We start from the raw sequence: 22853 nt of genomic DNA, 5'->3' as shown, positions 1-22853 counted from the left end.
CGCTGGCCCTGACTCCACCCATTCGAAAAACATGGACGCGCAATCATGCACGAGCGAAAACTCAGATGCGCAGTGTTCTAGCAGTGTTCTAGACTCACTAGTCAAACAGTGCATTCACCTGTCAGACAATTTTTCAGAGCAAATTGTTGACACAGCAGGAGGAGGGGGTCGCATACCACTCTTGAGCTGATTTTCTCATAACTGTAAAAAAAAGAACATCGCCAGCCCTGGCGTCTGTACAGCGGTCTTCTATTCAAAACAGGATTCATAGAAATGTGGAACAACCCCACTAGCACTATAAAAGCTCTATTCTCCATACATAAATGCAATCGCTTCCTGTTACTGGGTCACGAGCTTTGAGTATGCGCATCGAACGGGACACGCGCGCCAGGGTGGTGGGGGGAGGGGGGCATGGTACGACCGTTTGATTGACACATTTTCTGTCCAATGATTCTAGATGGTCTTGAAAATGATTGGCTGGAGTTTTTCGAGTCCTGCCCGTTCCACAGATGATTAAATTGCTTAATTTTCATTTCAGTGCTTCTAATTTACAGCCAGTAAGTGGGTTAGGAATAGGATTTCAAGTTATTTTGAAAAAATGGTCAAAAAAGAAAATCACATACCCCACCTTTAAGCATTGCGATTAAAGTGCGTACATTTTTTTAACGCGTTAATATTTGTCAAATTAATCGCACGCTATTAATGCGTTAAATCGACAGCCCTAATTTTTATATATATATATATATATATATATATATATATATATAAATTAGTATATATATATATATATATATATATAAATTAGGGCTGTCGAGATATATATATACACACAATACCGGTCAAAAGTTTTGAAACACTTGACTGAAATGTTTCTCGTGATCTTAAAAATCTTTTGATCTGAAGGCGTATGCTTAAATGTATGAAATTAATTTTGTAGACAAAAATATAATTGTGCCACCATATTAATTTATTTAATTACAAAACTAAAATTTTACTTAAAAACGTTTTTGAAATTGATGACTTGGACCAAATAATAAAGAAATGCAGCCAATAAGTGCCCAACATAGATGGAAACTCCTTCAATACTGTTTAAATAGATTCCCAGGATGATCCCTCAAGAAGTTGGTTGAGAAAATGTCTGCAAATTCTAGGCAATGGGTGACTACTCTGAAGATGCAAAAATATAACAAAATTTGTATATGTTTTGGATTTTGTTAAGTCACAACATAATTCCCATATTTCAATTTATGTTATTCCATGTTTTAATGACAGCTGGGATAGGCTCCAGCCCCCCGCAACCCTGTACACAGGATAAGCGGTTGACGATGGATGGATGGATGGATGTTTTAATGACTTCAGTTTTGATGTCTCTAAAATGTGATTTAAAAAAAAAACGAGTAAGTGTTTCAAAAGTTTTGAAGGGGAATATATATATATATATATATATATATATATATGTGTATTACAACATTCCTTTTTAATCTTGACAAATGATTTATCATAAAAAGGACTGTTTTAGGTTAGAAATGTTACAGTGACAGTAATTTCTTAATGTGTGTTGGGAGTACACATCAGACATCTAAACGATTTGTTCACATTGTATGTGTAAGGTTATCCAGTTTTTCAACTCCATTGTCCTGACGACATAACATAGGTAAAACATGTTGGCGTAAATCCCGGAAACTTGATGTGAAGTAGGTAAAAAATAAAGTTGACGACTTTGAGTTTTCGTTTTTTATCATTGTCTTCTGTTTTTGAAAAGGCCGACGTGTTATCCCGTTTATGATCTTGAGAAGACGCGATTGGAACCAACTAAACAGAACAGCCTCTCCAAATACACTTGGGATACAGATCTGCTTCATGCTCGCTTAGGTGCGGTTATGAACGGTGGTCAATTTTGACATGTAATTTCAATCTTATCATGTCCATTATCCGACACACAGAGAAGAAGCCATGGAATCAGCACTTCCTCTAACAGCCCTCCTTCATAAACAGCTTGTTTAGAATGCAAGTCTCCGAACTGACTATAATAGCCATGTTAACACAACAAGCTGTTGATGTTGACTGGTTTTGTATATCAGATTGAATATATTTAGAATCTTCTGACAGACAGCGAGGTCTAGTGGAAGACTGGATCTAACATTGCTACACTGTAAAAAATTGCTGTAAATGTATGGCCAAATTCCCACAGCAATCTACTGTGATTTTTAAATACAGTAGTTTGCTGTTAAAAATGTTGCATTCTGGGCGATCAAGAGCAGGCTCACTGTGAAGTGACTAGTTTTATTGTAAATAGCTGTTCTATGACATTAGGGGAAAATGAACAATTAAAATCATGATATCATCTTGGTGAAAGCTATAGTTACATTTTGACTATATTTTGTAATTCTGCACACCTGGCCCCTAATCAGGGTAATTAGCCCTCAAGAGGGATAAAGGCCGACCAAATATGGCAGTGCGAGAGAGAGAGAGAGAGAGAGAGAGAGAGAGAGAGAGAGAGATTTACGGACAGCTGTCTGACACTTGTGAATGTGTTTGTCTTTTTGGTTCAGTTTTATATTAAACTATTATTTATATTGTCAAGCCTGTTCTCGCCTCCTCATTTCATTGATCCCTTTACACTGGTGCCGAATCCCAGGAAGGAGAAGGGATGCGCCGTTGTAGAGTCCTTGCCACTACCATCCACCCCAATAGAGCATCCACGGCCATCTGCTGGATGACGGAGGAGCCCGGCCGCCTGAATGCGGACAAACGGCCACCAACCACAAACGGAGAAGGGGCTCCTATAGCCGACCGCCTGGAGTGGTCAAGGCCGCTGCCAGGGGCGGGGGGAGACCCCTACCAGCCGCTAAACGTGCCAGGGTCATGACGACCACTGACCGCGAGTGGGGAGGGGCTTCCCGGCCTAAGAGAACGAGGGAGGAATGTGGCAGGGCAGAGGGCGGACGGCAGGGCCGGGTCATGATTCCGCACACCCGGCCCCTAATCAGGCTAATTAGTCCTAGAGAGGGATAAAGGCTGACCGAAGATGGCAGTGCGGAAGAGAGATTTACGGACAGCTGTCCGACACCTGTGTGTGTGTTTGTCTTTTTGGTTCAGTTTTATATGAAACTATTATTTATATTTTCAAGCCGGTTCTCGCCTCTTCCTCTCCCTTTAACCCCTTTACACATACTTTTACGTAAAATGTAAAAACTGAACTTTAAATAGAAGTAACTTAGACTACAACTTCAAAATAAACCAATAAATAGTAAAAAATCTAAATAGTTTCTTCATGCCGCAGTGAATGCTGGGAAAATATCTGTTCATTTAAACAACAGTAGATAGTATGTATTTTGACAACTATATGCTGCTAAATTACAGTTCTATACTGTAGCTGTAAAAACAGTATCTAGCTGTTAATTTCAGCAATAGCAAGACACTGTTAATTTTACAGTAAAGTGCTGGCAACACGGCTGCCAGTTCTTTACTGTTTTTTTGATGAGAAAATCTTTAAAAGTGTAGCATTGTCAGTCAGTCAGAGTGGAAAATACTAATTTGTCAGAAAAGATGATCTCACAGATGATTATTGCTTTCCAAATCTAAAAAAGCCGAGAGACAAAATGAAAAGTGATTTTTATTTAGGCTACTTCCCTAAACAAGTCACAAGTCTTTATCAAGATAATCAGTTGACGAAAGTCATTGCTTCAAACATTTTCTTGGCAAACAGTATAAATATTCCAATAATTGAGACTAAAAACTATAAAAATGGAAAACAATTTACATTTTCATGAAGAGGTTTAGAATGTTTATTAAATGTTTATTACTGTACGTTTTTTTCCCACATTTTTTACATATTGAACTTGTGCACCTAGTCTTTGCAACGTGAAAAAGTAGAATCATTTCATTTCAATTCATCTTTGTTGTAATTGTGTTTTAGAGTAATTTTTAATGTTCACTTTCATATTTATGCATCTACTGTATTGTCACGGCCCTGCTGTGTCTGTTCTGTCAGTTTTATCTTGTTTGTCTGTTTCCCTCTATTTCTCTTTCTTTGTGTTTGCAGGTGCCACATTGATCATCTCAGCCCGGTTGCCCTGGTGATGTGATTACCTAATTAGCTGATCATCTGAGGGGCTGGCCCAAGCCTTTATGGGGCCCTGAGCAGAATTTGATTTGGGGGCCCCTCTTTTATCTACAATTCTGTGACATATATTTAGTGATTTCCAATGTGTTATAAATACATTTGAACTTCCTTTAAAAATAAGGTTGTTAGGGTTAGGTTAAACTCAAAGTTTGATGTTTTTTATTTTCAAAACTGCTGAGCAGATGAAAAATCATGAAGAACACTGAAAGGAAGGAAGGCGTTGTCACCTCTCACCACAGAGGTATAAAAAGAAACCATTTCTTGCCCAGCCCCTTTTGCGGGCAAATGGAAAAAACCTAATAACAAAACACCCGTTGTCAGTGGAGAGGCCATCCAGGAAAGGTTTCTTGGCCCCTGAGATGAGGTGGGGTCACTAAATGCCAAACTGGTGGGTGTATGGGGCTAGGACCAGCCTTATAATATTGTCCTAGCAACATGATTTAGCAACAGCCCTAAGGTAAAGTTCTTTGTAAGAGAGCAAAATAATTTGTGTGGAAAGAAATAATAAAGGAATGTTGTTTTGATTAAAATTCATTAAAAACATGTTTTTAAAAGAGGGCAAGGAGCAAAAGGCCCCCAGGAGGGGTTCTAATGGTTATAGGGTAACTTTTGCCAACCCAGCTATTTAAAGGGCACCTATTATGGAATTTTGAAAATTACCTTTCATGTAGTGTGTAACATAGATTTAAGTGAACAAAAACATCCTGCAAAGTTTTATATATGAAAGTTCACCGTAAAAAAAGTTATTGTCTCTCAAAAGTAGGAGTCGACTCTGAGTCAGTGTAATGAATCGATTTTCCAACGAGTCATTTTCCTTTTCGTTGTGACGTCAAGACGAAAAATTATCAAATTGGCCGCGCCCACTCATTGCGCGCACAGACACCAGGGAAAACGTTAAAACATCAATCATGTCGACAACAAGACGCTGTGTTTACCACCGAACTTTGTGCTATGATCGCTAACATAAATCAACTCAAATTCCTTCTCTGATTTTGATTTGTTTACTACAAAGCGGTGATGGGCGTTCAGTTTCCGAGAATCTCTGCACAGAGTATACCAATCACAACTGACTGGGTCATCTGACCAATCACCGCAGATTAGCGTCACGCAAAGGAGGGGTTTGGAAAAATTAGTCGTTGAACGAATCATTTGGGAGTCGGTGAGCAAATCAGGTAAACATAAATGCATATTATAAGACAACAAAGGTGTTTTTTGTCATTGCATGCATGTAAAACTGTTGTTGGGGACTCCCAAAACAATATTAGGAACATTTTAAATGCCATAATAGGTGCCCTTTAAATTAGATGATTCTCTGTAGAATTCATATTAGGTTTTGTGGTGTCCCTGCGCTGAAATATCAAATACATTTTGAGTCGCGTCACGTGCTCTGCACTACCCCAGAGCTCTGTGGCCTGTTGCATACACTTGGCAATTAACTAAAGACTTTGTCTAATAATTAGCTTGACTAGCTAAAGACCCCTTAGAAAGCCTGTTTTATAAAACAAGCTCACAGTTGTCTAGTAAGACAGTCTAATTGGCATTGCATTATGGACACTGAACAGCTTAAACAGAACAGCTGACAGAAAGCACTCAACAGTTTTTCTTTGCTGGAAAACATTTGCATATTAAAGATTGCAATGCTTCAAAATAGATTGCAATGAACAAATTTAGTGATTTTAACGCAAATAATATAGATCTGTTACCATCATATAAGTCAAATTTACTACAAAGTCTAACTCAAGTCCTTTTAGCCCCACAAGCTCAGCTGACAGTTATTTTCAATGGCGACATGAAAGGTAAACTAAATTTAGACCATGGGTCAGCAGTCTTAAATTTACATTTGTCTTATATTAGAACAATCTAACTTTTTATGCAACTGCCTGAAAAAGTTAAGACCACATTTTTTGTATTAAAATTGTAGACAACTTACTTTTTATGCAACCACCCCCTGGTTATCCTGTCTCTGGTGCACGATGATGTGCTTTGCAGTGGTAAATTTAATTTGGCAACCCGAAAATTCAAGTCTCCTGCTGATGGAAATATCCAAATTGAAGATTTTTTGCTATATTGTATATTGAATTACGTCAGAGAGTATTTAGTAGAGATGGGCCACTTCTATTAAACTAAATGGGAGAAATTGGAACGCCCAACCAAGTAGCTCTGAGAATAGGCATATAAATACATATATCTGTGGCTCTGAGCACCCAACGGGCAACGGATGTAGAAAGGAAGTCCTTATATTACGTTAAAAAAATTGCGTTTTTTAACGTAATATGAAGTAAAGAAGGAAATAATATTATCAAATTGAATTGCTGATTTGAAATATGTTGTTTGATCGTAATCTTGTCCAACCGTTTGTGAGATTTCGGTGTTCCCCCATTCAAGTAGATTAGAGCTGCACTAGCATGACAGGTAAAGCACCTGCGTGAAGTTGGCCCCCCACCCAACGCAAACCTTCGGCAAAATAGTCTCAATCGTTTGTGCTGTAAAAATTTTCGTTTGTGCTGCTTTGGTTTTTTTAGATATTAAAAGAACATTTATAGGTCATTCGAGGTCACTCAGCCCCCCACATGCTCCAAATTCACCCCAAATAGTCTCAGTCGTTTGTGCTTCTTTTGTGCCGCTAAAAGTTTCGTTTGTGCTGCTTCGGATTTTTTAATATTAGACATTGAATTATTGGCGATGACGTCACCAGCCCCCCACATGCTCCAAATTCACCCCAAATAGTCTCAGTCGTTTGTGCTTCGTTTGTGCCGGTAAAAGTTTCGTTTGTGCTGCTTCGGATTTTTTAATATTAGACATCGAATTACATATGCTGATATTTATTGAATACAATAATGACAGAATAAAATAGATCATTAATGTAGGCTAGTAGTAGTAGCAGTCTAGGTCATTCTGATTACTATATATATTATATATTTCTAAAATAGGTCTATCTTGTTTTGTGTGTAGTCATTTCATTTCGGGTTTGTTGATTAAGATGTTTGATGATGGAAGATGTTTTAATACAACAACTCCTTATCAATGTTTTTGTAGTCACTATGGTGTTTATTAAAAACGTATTGGTGTTCAGACAGCAGCAGCTCAGTATTCATCTGGTGTCTGTCGGACTTTTTTTTTTTTACTATTGCCAGTTACAATAGTATTTGTTAACTTCAAGAATAATGGTACAACATTCAAGAGAGCTAAGATTGTCAATGTTTATTGAACAGAATACTCATTGCTAATACTAATACATGCTAATTACAGTTTTACATGTGACCCATAACCATGTTTTTTGAATATATTGTGCATCTATGGGTCAACATTACCATATTGGTCCTAATACAAGAAACATTATCCTTATATATTATTACTATATTATCCTTATATTCAGACCAAAACAGTAATGAAAACAAGTTTATACTGAACATGACATTTTTTGAGTCCGAATTATTTAAGTGGGTAATTATGTTTTGCTTATGGCAGATGCCCAAGAAACCGGAAGTTGACAGAGATTCCATTTTCACAGTCCTGTGTTCATCCACAGGCCACAGAGAAATACATAGAAATCAGAGGCAACTGTAAGGAGTGTTGTGGCCACATTCACAGAAAATGTGACAGAGCGCCTGAAATGAACATCCCAACGGCGTTCAAGTGTTTATTTAAAAACACTGATGACTCCCTGCACACTGGCTGTTCCAAGCGTGCGATGTCTGGTAACTTGCGTGTGCAGATAGCCAAAGAACTGTGCGAGGGTAGAATAGAACCACATGTATGGAGGGCATCAGAGGAAACAAAGCTGATGGATTTTGGAGATCCTGAGCCAAGTCATCTGCCTAAGTTGGCCACCCTGCACAAAGCAAAACAAGAGAGAAATTATTTAGAATTAGGCGACAAGGATCCCATTGTGTCACAGCAGATGTTAAAATACAGTGCACCGCACAGTGGTCACATTAAAGACATTGGACTGAACAAGTTTTTCTGTCACTATTGGAGTCAAACACAAATGTATATGTACAAAGACATCTACTAACCCCACTGTGAGTTTTGATGCAACTGGCTCAGTAGTGAGGAAACTACAGATACCAAATGGCAAGTCTGGCCATATATTCTTATATCAGGGCATTCTGGCAGGGGATGAGAGCTCAAGTGTCCCAGAGGTGCAAATGCTGTCAGAGAGACACAATATTAATGCAATAACACATTGGCTTACAGAATGGATACGCGCAGGTGCACCAACTCCAAAAGAGGTTGTGAGTGACTTTTCTCTGGCTTTGCTCGGAGCGCTGGTCAAGGCTTTTACTCCTCATCCTGATCTAAATACCTACATCAATGAGTGTTGTGGTGTCTTAATTTGTAAACAGTCAGCAAAATTGCCACCTTGTTTAATCTGCCATTGGGACTGCTTGAAGAAAAAAAACACATTGCATTAAAGATTTCTTTGTGAGGTCAATGGCACAGCTTCTCATGTCACATTCCATGGACGATGCAAAAGAGCTACTACGCAGTATTACTGTTGTGGCTCTCAGCGAAGCAGAGGGCAATGACAGTTCTGGAACCCCCCTCATATCAGAAAGGTGCAAGAAATACCTGAAAGCCAGAATTGCAGAAGAGTGTGTCATCATTCCAGATGTAGAGGGTGAGGACCTGGAAGTGGATCCATGTGACCAAACACAGACAGACCTACAACAGTGGATAAAAGACATATATGAGGAGAGCAGGTCACTTGCCGTAGGTAATGGGGATCATGATAATATGCACTTCCTCCCTGAGATTATTCCCAATATAATCTGTCTGGCAAGTTACATACCACTCTGGACAGGGGTAATGATCCCTCACTTTCGAAGCACCAACATCACCGCAAGTTCAGCCAATGTTGAAGGAGAGTTCAAAAACTTCAAACGTGGCCTTTTCCACGCATGAAAACTTGCCTATTCGGGTGGATTGATTCATTGCGACATGCAAATTTGTTCTGCAAAACAAAAAGGTGAGGAAAAAGGTGAAGAGGATGGAGCTGTAGCAACAGTGATCATCACAGGAGACAATCCACTACCCACCACAACTTGCAGTGTAGATGGAAAACCAGAAATGGATGCTTCCTGTTCTGGGAAATCTGACAATGTCACAAACATCCATCCAACATATGAAGATGCTGTTGAAAACTGGAGAGGCCTAGCGGTTCCATCCATAAAGAGGAAGAGGAATTCATACCTCTCTCCTTGTCCTGAATGGCTCCATGCAGATCCATCTGTGAGGGGGAAAAGACTGAATGTGGATCTGTTGAAAAACGTGCATGTGTTTCCTTCCCAAAACAGTGCTCCTCACAGTATTGTGGTCTCAGCACACAAGTCACCCAGGAAGTTCCATTTGTTTGTACTTCTGTTACTGTACTGCAGGCTTCTGGCATGGCTCATCTTCAGGCCGCAGTGGAAGAAGGCCTTACCCTTCTGGAGCCCCCCCTGCCTCAGGCCAATACAAAGTCTGTCACAGTGTCCCTCTGCCTTCAAGATAGATACCTCAGGAAAAGGGCTCTGTGCAGGGAAAGTTTCTCACAGTTACAGTCTGGGATAACTTCTGTGGATTGACACTGACCTGGGAAGCAACTCCACAGAATTTCCCTCCAATCTGATGCTCCAAGGAGAGAGATTTGCTTTAAGGACAATCATTGCTTTCAAAAGAGGCTTAATCCAGGATGCTCTTGGACATTATGTGGCCTTCTGCAGGAGGTCTCCATGTGTCAGGGAGATGTATGACGACCTGAGAAGTGGAGTGACAGGAGCATCAGAAAAACACAAAATATGCCCATATGCTTTATTATACACAAAAGACTGATTGCATTGTTAAGTATTTTTGTTATATGCCACACACCCTTGTTTTCCTACTCCTGTTTGGAGAAGTAGTATCTGCTTTTCTGGAAGTCGGGCTTCTCAAGTCTTATTCTGTGGTACATTATTTGTGTTAATGGATGTTCGATACTACACAGTAATTACATTTCAAAAGTAAAATCATTTTGGCTTCTTGATTCATTGAGTCATGAGTTTTTACATATACACACATATGTAATATATATTAGTACTAGTCAAAAGTTTGAAAACATTAAGATTTTTTAATGTTTCTGAAAGAAGTCTCTTCTGCTCACCAAGGCTGAATTTGTTTTTATCAAAAATTCAGTAAAACAGTAAGTGTGAAATATTATTCCAATGTAAAACTTCTATCTGAATATATAGTAAACTGTCATTTATTCCTGTGATTAAAGATTAATTTTCAGCATCATTACTTCAATCTTCAGTGTCATAATATGCTGCTCAAGGAAAATTCATTATTATTATAAGTTGAAAACAGCTGTGCTGCTTTATATAAAATTATATATACAGTATATATATATATATATATATATATATATATATATATATATATATATATATAATACTTGTATTCAGCAAGGACACATTCAATTGATCAAAATAGACCGTAAAATACATTTATATGGTTAAAAAGATTTCTATTTCAAATAAATGCTGTTCTTTTTACATTTCTATTCATCAAAGAATCCACACAAAAATGTATCACAGTTTCCACAAAAATATTAAGCACGCAAAACATTTTTAAACATTGATAAAAAAAAATAAGAACCATTCTTAATATTGAGCACCAATAATAATTGATAATAGTTGAGCACAAAATCAACATTTCTGAAGGCTCATGTGACATTGAAGACTGGAGTTTTTTTAAATTTTATTATGCCAGTCAAATTGACAACTGTCATTCCACAACATAGTATAAAATAGAGCATATATAGACTACAAATAGGAAAGACAAAACAAACATTGAAGACTGGAGTAATGATGCTACAAATTCAGCTTTGACATCACAGATATAAAATTACATTTTAAATTATATAAAAACAGAAAATAGCTATTTTAATGTGTATTGTTTCACAATATTACTGTTTTTACTATATTTTTATCAAATAAATACAGCCTTGGTGAGATTACGAGACTTCTTTCAAAAACATTTAAAAATCTTAATGCTTCCAAACTTTTGATCTTTACCACACACACACACACACACACACACACACACACACACACACACACACACACACACACACACACACCTACAGCAAACAGATTATGGTGCCTATATTTATGACAATGTTAATATTACTATTGTTATTCACATAACTACATACAGTAACAAGTTAAAACACTTACCTTGGAGTTTGTGTTACATTCCTCACATCCTTTGATCCGCCGTGTCTGTTACAAGTTGAAAACGAACAGTGCATCGGTAACAGTTCAGTGAATGCGTCTATTTATGTGATTTGGTTTGCCATTTGGATCTTACCTTCTTACTTCAACTGTATTGTTAAAAAAAGTCATTCTCAAAAACGAAACTTACTGGCACAAACGAAGCACAAACGATTGGGGGGCGGCTGGTGACGTCATCACCTGTAATTCAATTTAAAAAACCGAAGCTGCACAAACAACATTTTTACCGGCACAAATCAGCACAAACGATTGGGACTATTTGGGGTGAATTTGGAGCATGTGGGGGGCTGAGTGACCTCAGAATGACCTATAAATATTATTTTAATATCTAAAAAACCGAAGCAGAACAAACAATTTTTTTTACAGCACAAACGATTGAGACTATTTGGGGTGAATTTGGAGCATGGGGAGTGACCTCAGACTGACCTCAGACTGATCTATAAATGTTCTTTTAATATCTAAAAAACCAAAGCAGCACAAACTTTTTTTCACAAACGAAGCCCAAACGATTGAGACTATTTTGCCGAAGATTTGCGTTAGGTGGGGGGCCAACTTCACGCAGGTCTGCAAAGCGCCCTCCCGAGAGCGTTCCAAAGATGGCCGACAGAGGACTAACTTGCTACAACGACTTTGATTATTATTATTTTTTATTTGGCGTGAGATTTACTTGGGTAGAGTGAGAACGTGAGACTGACAGACAGAGACTAAGATGCGTGAAAGTTGGCATTGTTAAAACATTTTTTTGTTGTTGTTGTTTTTAAACGGCATTACGACGAATAAATTCAACGTCAATTCTAAAAAAGACCCCAGATGCTAAGACCCGTATACCGCCTGTATATAAATCAAGTGAATCTCATAATAAAGCACAGAAAGTCATTTAAATGCGAATTTTCTAAATGATTGCATAAATATAATTAATTAATTAAATTTTTTTTTTTAAAAAAAACCTAAAGTGACACTCTTTGAGGTACAATTACTACAAACATCAACTTGATCAAGTACCTATTTATGCGACGAGGCGCGGTCAGGACCCATGAACATGGGGTCGAAAAAGAATCGTCGTAGCCGATCGCGTACCCGCTCCCGAGAAAGAGTTCGCAGTAGAGGCAGGAATGTAAGGTCGAGGTCGCCCGAGCAGAGACGCGGACGGAATCGCTCTCCGGTAAAAGCTTCTCGCAAACAAGACCGCTCTGACAGTGGCGGATCCAGGAGCAGCGGGGATTCCGCAGGCCGCAGTCGACACAGAGGCAGAGAATCAAGCGACTCTGAGCGCGATCACAGAGGCAGAAGAGCACGATCACACGGCAGATCTAAAGACAAAGACAGGTAGCCTACTTAAATCCAAAGACACTGAACTCCTGAATTCCTAGTAAATGCATAAATAAGATAATAATAATAATAATAATAATAATAATAAAAAGCTTGTAGAAATTTGTATCTAATATCATTGAAATGGTAGAGTCTTATGAATAATTTCTACTAAACAAAACAAAGGAATATAATAAATATTCATGTAACGTTAAGCTTGCTTTGGATGTTTTTAGGAAACGTGCTATTAATAATAAAGCATTTGTGTTTGGATGCTGGTTGATTGTCAGCATAAGCACATCAACAATAATACATTGAAAAATAACAATATAATGCCTCGTTTGTGAACAAAAAATAAAGTTTGGGTAAAGGGATTAAATAATAAATGTAATGAAGGTGTGATGTTGCTATATGTATGTATAAGAGTGATTATTATGCCTTCTTTGACTAACCTATTGTGTTTAATGTATTGCTTTAGCTCTCAGGATGATAACCACAATGACCAGAAAAAACACCTGAAGAAGAAGAAACACAGGGATGAGAAGAGTAGAAGCTCCTCACGCTCCAGCACAGGATCCAGCGTAGAACGTAACGAAGTGAGAGATGGGAGGAGCAGCGAAAGAGAGAAGAGGAGACAACAGAGCCGGAGCCCCAGCCGGGAGAGATGGAGGGAGGAGAGGAGGAGTAGAGAGAGAGGGAGAGGCGAAGAGAGGGAGCGAGACCAAAGGGACAGCAGTCGAGACAGGCGGCGTAGACACTCTGAATGGGTCTCCTCGAGTGCCTCCAGCTCTTCGGCTGACTCTGATCAAGGAGGGGAGACATCACAGGGTCAATCCTCTGTCAAAGAAGACCAAAAGAAACAGAAGGAGATGATGAAAGCCTTGGAGACTCCAGAGGAAAAGAGATCCAGACGTCTGGCCAAGAAAGAGACCAAAGAGAGGAAGAAGAGAGAGAAGATGGGCTGGAGTGAAGAATACATGGGGTACACCAACGCAGACAATCCATTTGGAGATAACAACCTGCTCGGCACGTTTAAGTGGCAGAAGGTGAGATAATTTATTGGAAAGCAGTTGCTGTATACATTGTGCCATTGCATTAATGTTGGACTCTTCTAAGGGGCTATTCACACAGGATGTTATTGCATTCCATCTTTGGGAAATTTTAATGGTTTGTATATGTAAACATTAGGAGTATGAATCTTTGGTTTCATTGTGGATTTGTTTAATGATTTACTGTTTTCAATTCAATAAATATTTTAGGCAGAAAGCAGAAGAAAAACTAGTTTAGTTACTGTAAACATTTACATTTATGCATTTGGCAGACGCTTTTATCCAAAGTGACTTACAGTGCACTTATTACAGGGACAAGCAACCTGGAGTTAAGTGCCTTGCTCAAGGGCCCAACAGTGGCATCTTGGTGGTGCTGGGGCTTGAACCCCTGACCTTCTGGTCAGTAACCCTGAGCCTCAACCACTGAGCCACCACTGTAAAGGGAACACATTAACTACATGAACATGAAGTTGGAATACAACAAAGAGTGTAATGCAAACAATGTGAAGACTACATGGATGACCGGAGATGGGATGGTTTCTTAAAAGGGGTCAGGATATGCTCTCTTTAAAAAAAAAAAATTTTTTTAATCTTCCCAGAGGTCCACAGGATAGTGTTTGTAAAGTTTTTCTGCACCAAAATGTTCATAATTTAGTAATAGATGATAGTTTTCCACCTTATCTCTGGCCCTTTGTCTGAAATACTTGGTTTTGACCTAAGCGCTTCCTTAAATCTTGCACGTATATACATGTACGTGCAAGAGATAAAAGATGCATGTAGACGCTGTCTGCCACCCCTGGAGTCACGAGTTTGAAACCAGGGCATGCAGAGTGACTCCAGCCATTGTCTCGAAAGCAACCAAATTGGCCTGGTTGCTAGGAAGGGGAGAGTCACATAGGGTAGTCTCCCCGTGGTCGCTATAATGTATGGTTCTCACTCTTGGTGGGGCACGTGGTTGTTCGTGGATGCCACACAGTAACATCTCGGTAACACACTCAACAAGCCACATGGTAAGATGCGCAGATTGACGGTCTCAGATGCGGAGGCAACTGAGATTTGTCCTCTGCCACCTGGATTGAGGCGAGTCACTACGCCAATATGGAGCACATTGGGAATTGGGCATTCCAAATTGGGGAGAAAATGGGAGGGGGAAAATTTTTTCAAAAATGTCCATCTATTGCGTTTACATACACCAACAATTAAAATATAGCAGATGAGCTTGATAAAGTGGTCATGACGTGTTTGTGTTCTAAAAAACAAGAGGCAGAGCAGCTGAATGAAACCGAATGGGCTCTCCTTTTCAGAGTTGTAACTTGACACAGCATCTTTTGAAAGCGGCTCGAGATGCATGACAATGGTCAAAGATGTCTGTCTAGTGCATATTTATATACAAAACTAATTCAAAATAGTCCAGATGGGTCTCCTTTAGTGTTCAGGAATAGTTAGGCCACACTAGGCTTGTCTGTCTTGCTCTCTCCGAGTTAGAACGAAGAGTGAGTTGGCGGGCCAAGTTGGCATTGATATTTTTTCCCGTAGAGGCGGTAATGAATTATTGAGCCCCGTAGTGACGTAGGGAAGTCGCGGAAGTAGAGAACGAGGTGTTTTTGCAGCTCTGTTTCTATAAATGTTTTTATTGCATTGGGGATTCATTTTTGAGTTCTGAAATGTACAGTATATGTTATAGTAGAATGACCTCTTATGTCATATCAAGGAAAATCTGAATCCTCATTGCATGGCCTCATTAAAAAACATTAATTAATATAATCAAACAAATTTTTGTTACTTTCATGTTACCTCATGGCCACATAAACATGCACTAGATGTACATCTTTTCCAGTGTCTCGCACCATGAGCGCTGTATTTCTAAGATGCCGTGTCATGTTGAAATAAGTTCAATTTTTTAAAAATGTGTTTTCGAGAGCCCTGCTTTCTAATCCATTTTACATTGTATTCTGTTGTACTCCGTTGCATCAAGAATGTGTCCTGTTTGAACAGTCCTTAAGTCTGATTATGTTGGGACACAATCTGCTTGTGTTAAAGAAATAAAATTCACACTGTTTTTGTGTTTCTCAGGCTTTGGAGAAGAAAGGAATCGGGCACTTGTCAGAAAAAAACTTGAAGGAGAGAAATAAACACATCCAGGAGGAGAATCGTAGAGAACTGCAAAAGGTACGAAAGACTTGTACATACTTAAATATTATATTTAAATAATAATAATAATACTAAAACATTTTAGAAATGGGGACTTTTGGGGGTATTTTGGGGACTTTTGACATTAAACCAGGAATGCACATTTTGGCCAATACAGACATTTATTGTAATCAGTTTGATGTGTGATTATTGTAAATCTATTCTGTTACTTTTTGTTTTTTATTTAATATTTTTCACTCAATGCTTTGAGAATTTTACATGCTGCAAATTAAATTAGACATCTGAAAATGTTAATGAACATACTCACTGAGCATTTTATTCTGTATATCTGAGATACTATTCTGCTCACTAAAATTGAGTGGATATTTGGACCTTTTTACTGTTTAAATTGCTAAATAATCCCTGATATCATTTGCTTCCAAAATGGACCTATAGTGACTGATGCAAACTACTGGTACTTATATGATCACTGATATATTGTGTGTCCTTATATTAACATTAGGCATAATACATGCTGAAATATATGTGTTGTTGTTCAGGTGAAGCAGTTGCGTCTGGAGCGAGAGCGTGAGAAATCCATGCGTGAGCAGGAGCTGGAGATGCTGCAGAGAGAGAAAGAGGCTGAACATTTCAAAACATGGGCGGAGCAAGAGGACAACTTTCATCTGCACCAGGCCAAACTGAGGTGACATACAAACTGAGGAAAATCTATAGCAGGATTGGGCACACTTGATGTAACTGAATAATTTGTAATGTTTGATCGTAGGTCTAAAATCCGTATCCGTGATGGCCGAGCGAAGCCCATTGACCTGCTGGCTAAATACATCAGTGCTGAAGATGATGATCTGTCAGTGGAGATGCATGAACCGTACACGTTCCTCAACGGACTCACCGTCACAGACATGGATGACCTGCTGGAGGACATCAAGGTGAGTGAGTGAGTGAGTGAGTGAGTGAGTGAGTGTGTGTGTGGGTGGGTGGGTGGGTGGGTTTGTAGTTTCAGAAAGAAATACTACTTGTACTACAGTGCCTGGTCAAAAAAAAAAGTTGCCATTTGGATTTAAATAAGCAGATATTTAAGAGCCTATGATTGGATCATTATTGCTGTGATTTAATATGATTCAGCTGGCAACAGTTCTTTTAACCCTAACTCGTACCTAACGTATCACATCGTCATGGAAAAGATGTTACTGTATTTCAGAAGGAGCAAATTATTGGGTTGCATCAAGCAAAGAAAACAACTAAGGAGATTGCTGAAAACACTGGAATTGGATTAAGAACTGACCAATGCATTCTTAAAACCTGGAAGGATAGTGGTGAACCGTCAGCTTCGAGGAAGAAATGTGGTCGTGAAAAAATATTTAATGATCAGCTATGCTTAATAGTGAAAGTAAGCGTATTTCCACATGCAAAATCTGATGAGAACTTACAGGATTGGAACTAAACAGCTGTGTGGCCACAAGAAAGCCCCTTGTTAGTGAGGCAAAAAATTACTTAAATTTGCTATGGAGCATAAAGATTGGACTGTGGAGCGTTGGGAAAGGTCATGTGGTATGATCAAAATACTGTTAGTCATGACCCCTGTTTAATGCTAATATTATTCTAGTCAGTGTAATGGGAAACTATAGAACTAAACAAAACTACTATTTGGTTAATGGTATGTTGGTCAACCTTATTCAAATAGTATTAGTGATTTACCTTTTTCTAGAGATATTACATTAAGTGAATAGATTTATAGAACTAAGTTAAACTACTATTTAGACATAGAAAAGATGCGGTAGTAATCATTCTTAATAGTATTAGTCATTTACCTCTGGCTAAAGGTCAAATTGACACGTTTGTAACTGTGGGACCCGTGCATGCGGCCAACACAAGGCCCTAAGGAACAGAATTCTGAATGAACGAGTGCAATGTAAAAGTGTCGAATTAACTAGAATACTCAAGTATCCTAATCTAGATCTCAATTGATGATCAATAATAATTGGAATCGCAACCTATATAATTATGACACTACAGCCACACGTGCACGAAATAGACTAACATGCAGAAACCTTCCACTTCACTGGATTCCGTTGTTGGGCCAGTGAGGTGGCATTTTTACACTTCGCACCTCCTAATAATAAGCAGTTCGCTTTATGGCTTAAATGTGCTTATTAAAACCGAAAAGGTTGTGACTTAATTATATAACCCTATAGTCTGCATGGGCTTTGCGCTTCAAGCTTAATGCATGCTCTGCTGTCTGTAATCTATTACAAACACAGATCAGACGATGAGGTGTTAACAGTATATGAGTGGCCGGCTTCACACATTCCCTTTAAAGTGGGAAGCACATTCAGACTTTATATTTAATTAAATCATCAAACTAGGAGTGGACACATCACCATTGTAATGTGATTAATTGAACATTAATACCGTAATTTTTTTCCCAAATGACTGAGCTCCGCCATTCCGTCCATGGTTTTCACATCATGGTGTTCATGGGGCCCTATTAACTGCTGTGTCACTGGCCGCAGGTCTATATGGAGCTGGAACAAGGGAAGAATGTGGATTTCTGGAGGGATATGACCACCATTACAGAGGACGAAATCTGCAAACTACGTAAACTGGAGGCTTCAGGGAAAGGACCAGGTGCTGTGATGATCTTCACTGTTACAACATATTCAATATAGTTTACAGTCTTTAGTAGTGAATATATTATAACCACATGCAGTTTTCCCTAAAATCTATTTTCATATTTTAATGCAATTTGTTTTCTTTTCTGAAATGGCCCATAATTCTCATCCTTCACCTTTGGTGTGTGTGTTGGCAGGTGACCGTCGTGAGGGTATAAACACCTCGGTCAGTACCGATGTGCAGAGTGTGTTTAAAGGGAAGACGTACAGTCAGCTTCAAGCTCTTTATATGAACATAGAGAATAAAATCCAGGCCGGAGGCTCCAATCTGGACATCGGCTACTGGGAGAGTCTCCTGCAGCAGGTTCGAGTCTACATGGCACGAGCCAGGTGCGTATCAGACAGTAATTGTGTTAAATGAACTTCCCGTCAATGTAAACACTGTCGCGGGGTCTCTCGTCCCTCGAGCGTGCACTTGCTGCAGCTAGATTATAACATGTCTCGCGACTTATTGAATCATAATATGATAGTGAATCATTTTTTTTCATTTAGATATTTTTAAAAGATGATTTTATCCTTTATTGTTAGTAAGCATGTTTATTACAACCTTTTAAGTCAGGGCACAAGCAGAATAATCAGTTAAGTGCTAATGATTAATCTTTGCAACCATTTAACCATTTTCTGTGTTATTTTATGTTTAGGCTGAGAGAGCGTCATCAGGATGTATTGAGGCAGAAGCTGTATAAACTGAAGCAGGAACAGGGTGTGGAAAGTGAACCGCTCTTCCCCATCATCAAAGAAGAGCCAGAGAATGAGCGGCCAGTGTAAGTGGATTCACCTCTACATTTAGAATGTCATAGAATCGCAGTGTTTATCTACACTAACACACATATATATATACATATATATATAATCTGTTGACATTACTATAGAGTTCATCCGCGATAGAGTGGTATATTGGCAGGTTGATCGTCTTTTTTTTATTAATTTGGCCATTTTGAGATTATCTGAATCAGTCGGTAACCATGTCTGCTTGGCTGATTAGCAGAATTGTTACCTATTATGTGTGTCAGTTTTAAAATGTACAGACTTTTTCGAGAAATGTACTAATTTGTCAGAAAAAGTGAATAAAAAAAGAGCCATAAAAAAAAAAATCTCTTAATGGACTTCATGGAGAAGGATTAATTTGCCAAAATTTGACATTTTTAAACTAAATTGGTTTAACAGAATTCAAATTAACTGACTTCTTAAAATTTTATTAATTTCTTGACTTTTTAAAAACTGATTATCAGTTTTTAAGACTTTATTTCCATGATTTAGGAATTTATTAATTTTCATAATATTTTAGGATTTTTTTTTGTTTCCATTACTTTGTAGGACTTATTTATAGACTTTTAATAATTCATTATTTTCTGTGACTTAAGACTTTTTAATTTTCATAACTTTTTAAGAATATATTATTTTTCCATGACATTTTAAAAATGAATAATTTTTTCGTGACTTTCTAAGAATTTATTTATTATATTGTGTAAATTGAAATTTCTATTCTGAATATAGTTTTTTTTTTCTAGTTTTGGCATAAAATATTCTTTGAGTGCAATCTCTATAAAATTATTATAAATCGGTTATCACAAACTACTGGAAAAGTATTTGACATGTCATGGAAATGTATTGTTAAAAACCTGTGGGAACCCTTTTACTGCATTCTGAACATACTCAATGTATGATTTGTCCCACCTGCATTCTAGGAGACCAGGAGGGGCGGAGTCTGAAGATGAGGTGGCAGGCAGCTCTCAACAAGGGGCCAATCGGACAACAAAAGATGGAGAGGGGGCGGAGAAAGGGGAAGGGAGAAGAACAAAGATGGATGGAGAAGAGGGCAAGCGGTCTGGAAGGAGCAGTCCGAAAGGAGAGGGGGATGGAGAGGAGGGACAGAAAGATGACGCTTCAGAGGCTGTATTGACAGAAGAGGATCTGATCCAGCAAAGTCAGGCGGAGTACGACTCGGGCCGGTACAGTCCAACGCTCCTCCAGCCCTCTGAGTTACCGCTGGACACACACCTCATTGATGTAGAAGAAGACCTGCAGAGACTCCAGCTGGCCCGCAGACAGCTGCAGGTGACAGGTGCGTATCTCGCCATTACATCATACATTTCATACCATAGTGAAATTACAGACCACATGCTTTGAAATTGTTCACCTCTATTGCATTGGGAATATTGTTAATGGTGTGTTCTAAGGCAAGTTTAACCCATTTCTTTTGTCAATTCTTTTAAGTATTTTGAACAAAACACTACATATTAAACTTAAGCATGTAACATGTCTCATACCGTTTCTAATTCCACTGCAACATTTATTCCCTTTTCTCATAAAGGTGATGCAAATGAAAGTGCGGAGGATGCGTTTGTGCGTCGCGCTAAAGAGGGTATGGGCAACGACGAAGCCCAGTTCAGCGTGGAAATGCCTTTGACAGGAAAAATGTACCTGTGGGCCGATAAATATCGTCCACGCAAACCTCGCTTCTTTAATCGCGTTCACACCGGCTTCGAATGGAACAAATACAACCAGACGCATTACGACTTTGACAACCCGCCACCCAAAATCGTCCAGGGATACAAGTTCAACATCTTCTACCCCGATCTCATTGACAAACGTTCCACACCGCAGTACTTCCTGGAGCCTTCCTCTGACAACAAGGACTTTGGGATTCTGTGTTTCCACGCCGGACCACCGTATGAGGACATTGCCTTTAAGATTGTAAACCGAGAATGGGAGTATTCCCATCGCCATGGATTCCGCTGCCAGTTCGCCAATGGAATTTTTCAGCTGTGGTTCCACTTTAAGAGATATCGCTACAGGCGTTAAAGACAAATGTGCCGTTTCTGTTGCTGTCTTTGTGTGTTAAAGGGATGGCTCAGTTTCCACATTTGGATGAACTATCCCTTTAAGTAATTACTGGTAAATAGTTTGGTTCTGTTACGCTCATTAAATGGATTTTATAGCATTCAATGTGTGATGCACAGTGAATATCCATCTTTTTGCTGTGTAATGTAATTGTTCCAGAGTTTCTATGCCTGAATATTTGTGTTTCCATGGCACACACACACACACACACACACACACACACACACACACACACACACACACACACATCCCCGTTAGTGGAAGAACAGGTTTTCAATGGGACAGACCTGTATTTTCAAGGTTAAAGACATTTTCCATTTCGCAGGCACTTGGCTAGTGCATTTGATTCCTTTTTAAAGAACTTGTTTTAGTTTCTTTTCATCTTTCTTGAAAAATAAAATTATTTTAAATGTTTTTGAGATGATACATTAAAGGTGATTTGTTTTCAAATTTGTAGCTGTGGTTCGCATGGAATTCCTTTTTGTGCTCTTTTGAAGATTTCTTACATCAAGTCAATTTAGACAATGTTTTTTCTTGGTAAAAGACATTTAACAACAAAACACACAACAACAAAGTACATCAAAGACAGTATGGAACCTAGTCAGGGTCAACACAATATTTAATTGGACATGATAGATTTGAAGTGATAGATGTATAGTATGTTCAATAGGTTTAACTGTTATATATCTTGATTGTTTAGCCAATGCAATGTTAAAACGAAACTGGAAAACATGGGTTGTCGTAATTAGACAGGACATACTATAGGAACTAAATATTCACAAACATACTTATTTACACACGTGTATATACATTTCCTCTGTCTTTAGTCATTTCTGTACAACGAGTCTGCAAAGCCATTATTTTGAATGAGTTTTTTTCATATACTGTATACACCAGGTATATTAGTTTTGTGTAATCTATTTCCGCTAATCCTGCCCCAAGCGGCACATAAAAACAAAGCAAGAACTGTAGTTGTTTGCTTTACCTCTTAGTCAGACGGTCTCTGTCTAAAGGCTATTTTATACTTAATTGGTGAACGGGGGTTATTTTAGTTCACCTAAATTGTTCATTAAATGCACTGACATTATTGTTTTGCTAAGGTGTTCAATTAGGGATATTTCTCCTGTTCACGTACATCCTCGAAATTCTTAGAACTTCGTCGAAGAGTTTTGATGATTAGTTAAACTAATCGTGGGTGTACTTTGGACATGCCATTCTTAATGATAAAAATGGATAACTTTGAAGCCCGTCTCTCCGAGTTCACTCTCAGCAAACTCATTTTAAAACAATGCCATGCGTAGTATAAACACAGGCTTCATTCTCCCAGGCTGCTTTATTCGCACAGCGGAAACAAAGTATAGGCTTAAGATAAGTTGGTGGTTCTTAACCAGAATAACTGGCCAAAATGTAATTGAAAATATTCAATGTAAAACAAATGACAAAAAAAGGC

The 22853-nt window shown here is 38.5% G+C and overlaps 1 protein-coding gene across 1 annotated transcript; it reads left to right on the top strand.

Moving 5' to 3' along the window:
• Positions 1–12386: 12386 nt before the first annotated feature.
• On the top strand, positions 12387–22827 carry cactin. The gene is made up of 10 exons (XM_052133928.1): positions 12387–12705; positions 13166–13733; positions 15810–15905; positions 16427–16572; positions 16654–16816; positions 18401–18515; positions 18697–18889; positions 19201–19323; positions 20248–20624; positions 20874–22827. Exons 1-10 carry the CDS (start codon positions 12413–12415, stop codon positions 21362–21364), a joined length of 2565 nt encoding a protein of 854 aa, XP_051989888.1. The 5' UTR covers positions 12387–12412; the 3' UTR covers positions 21365–22827.
• The last annotated feature ends 26 nt before the right edge of the window (positions 22828–22853 follow it).

Source organism: Xyrauchen texanus, chromosome 9, assembly GCF_025860055.1.
Source record: "Xyrauchen texanus isolate HMW12.3.18 chromosome 9, RBS_HiC_50CHRs, whole genome shotgun sequence".
Classification (NCBI taxonomy): Eukaryota; Metazoa; Chordata; class Actinopteri; order Cypriniformes; family Catostomidae; genus Xyrauchen; species Xyrauchen texanus.
This window is presented reverse-complemented; position numbering and strand designations above follow the sequence as displayed.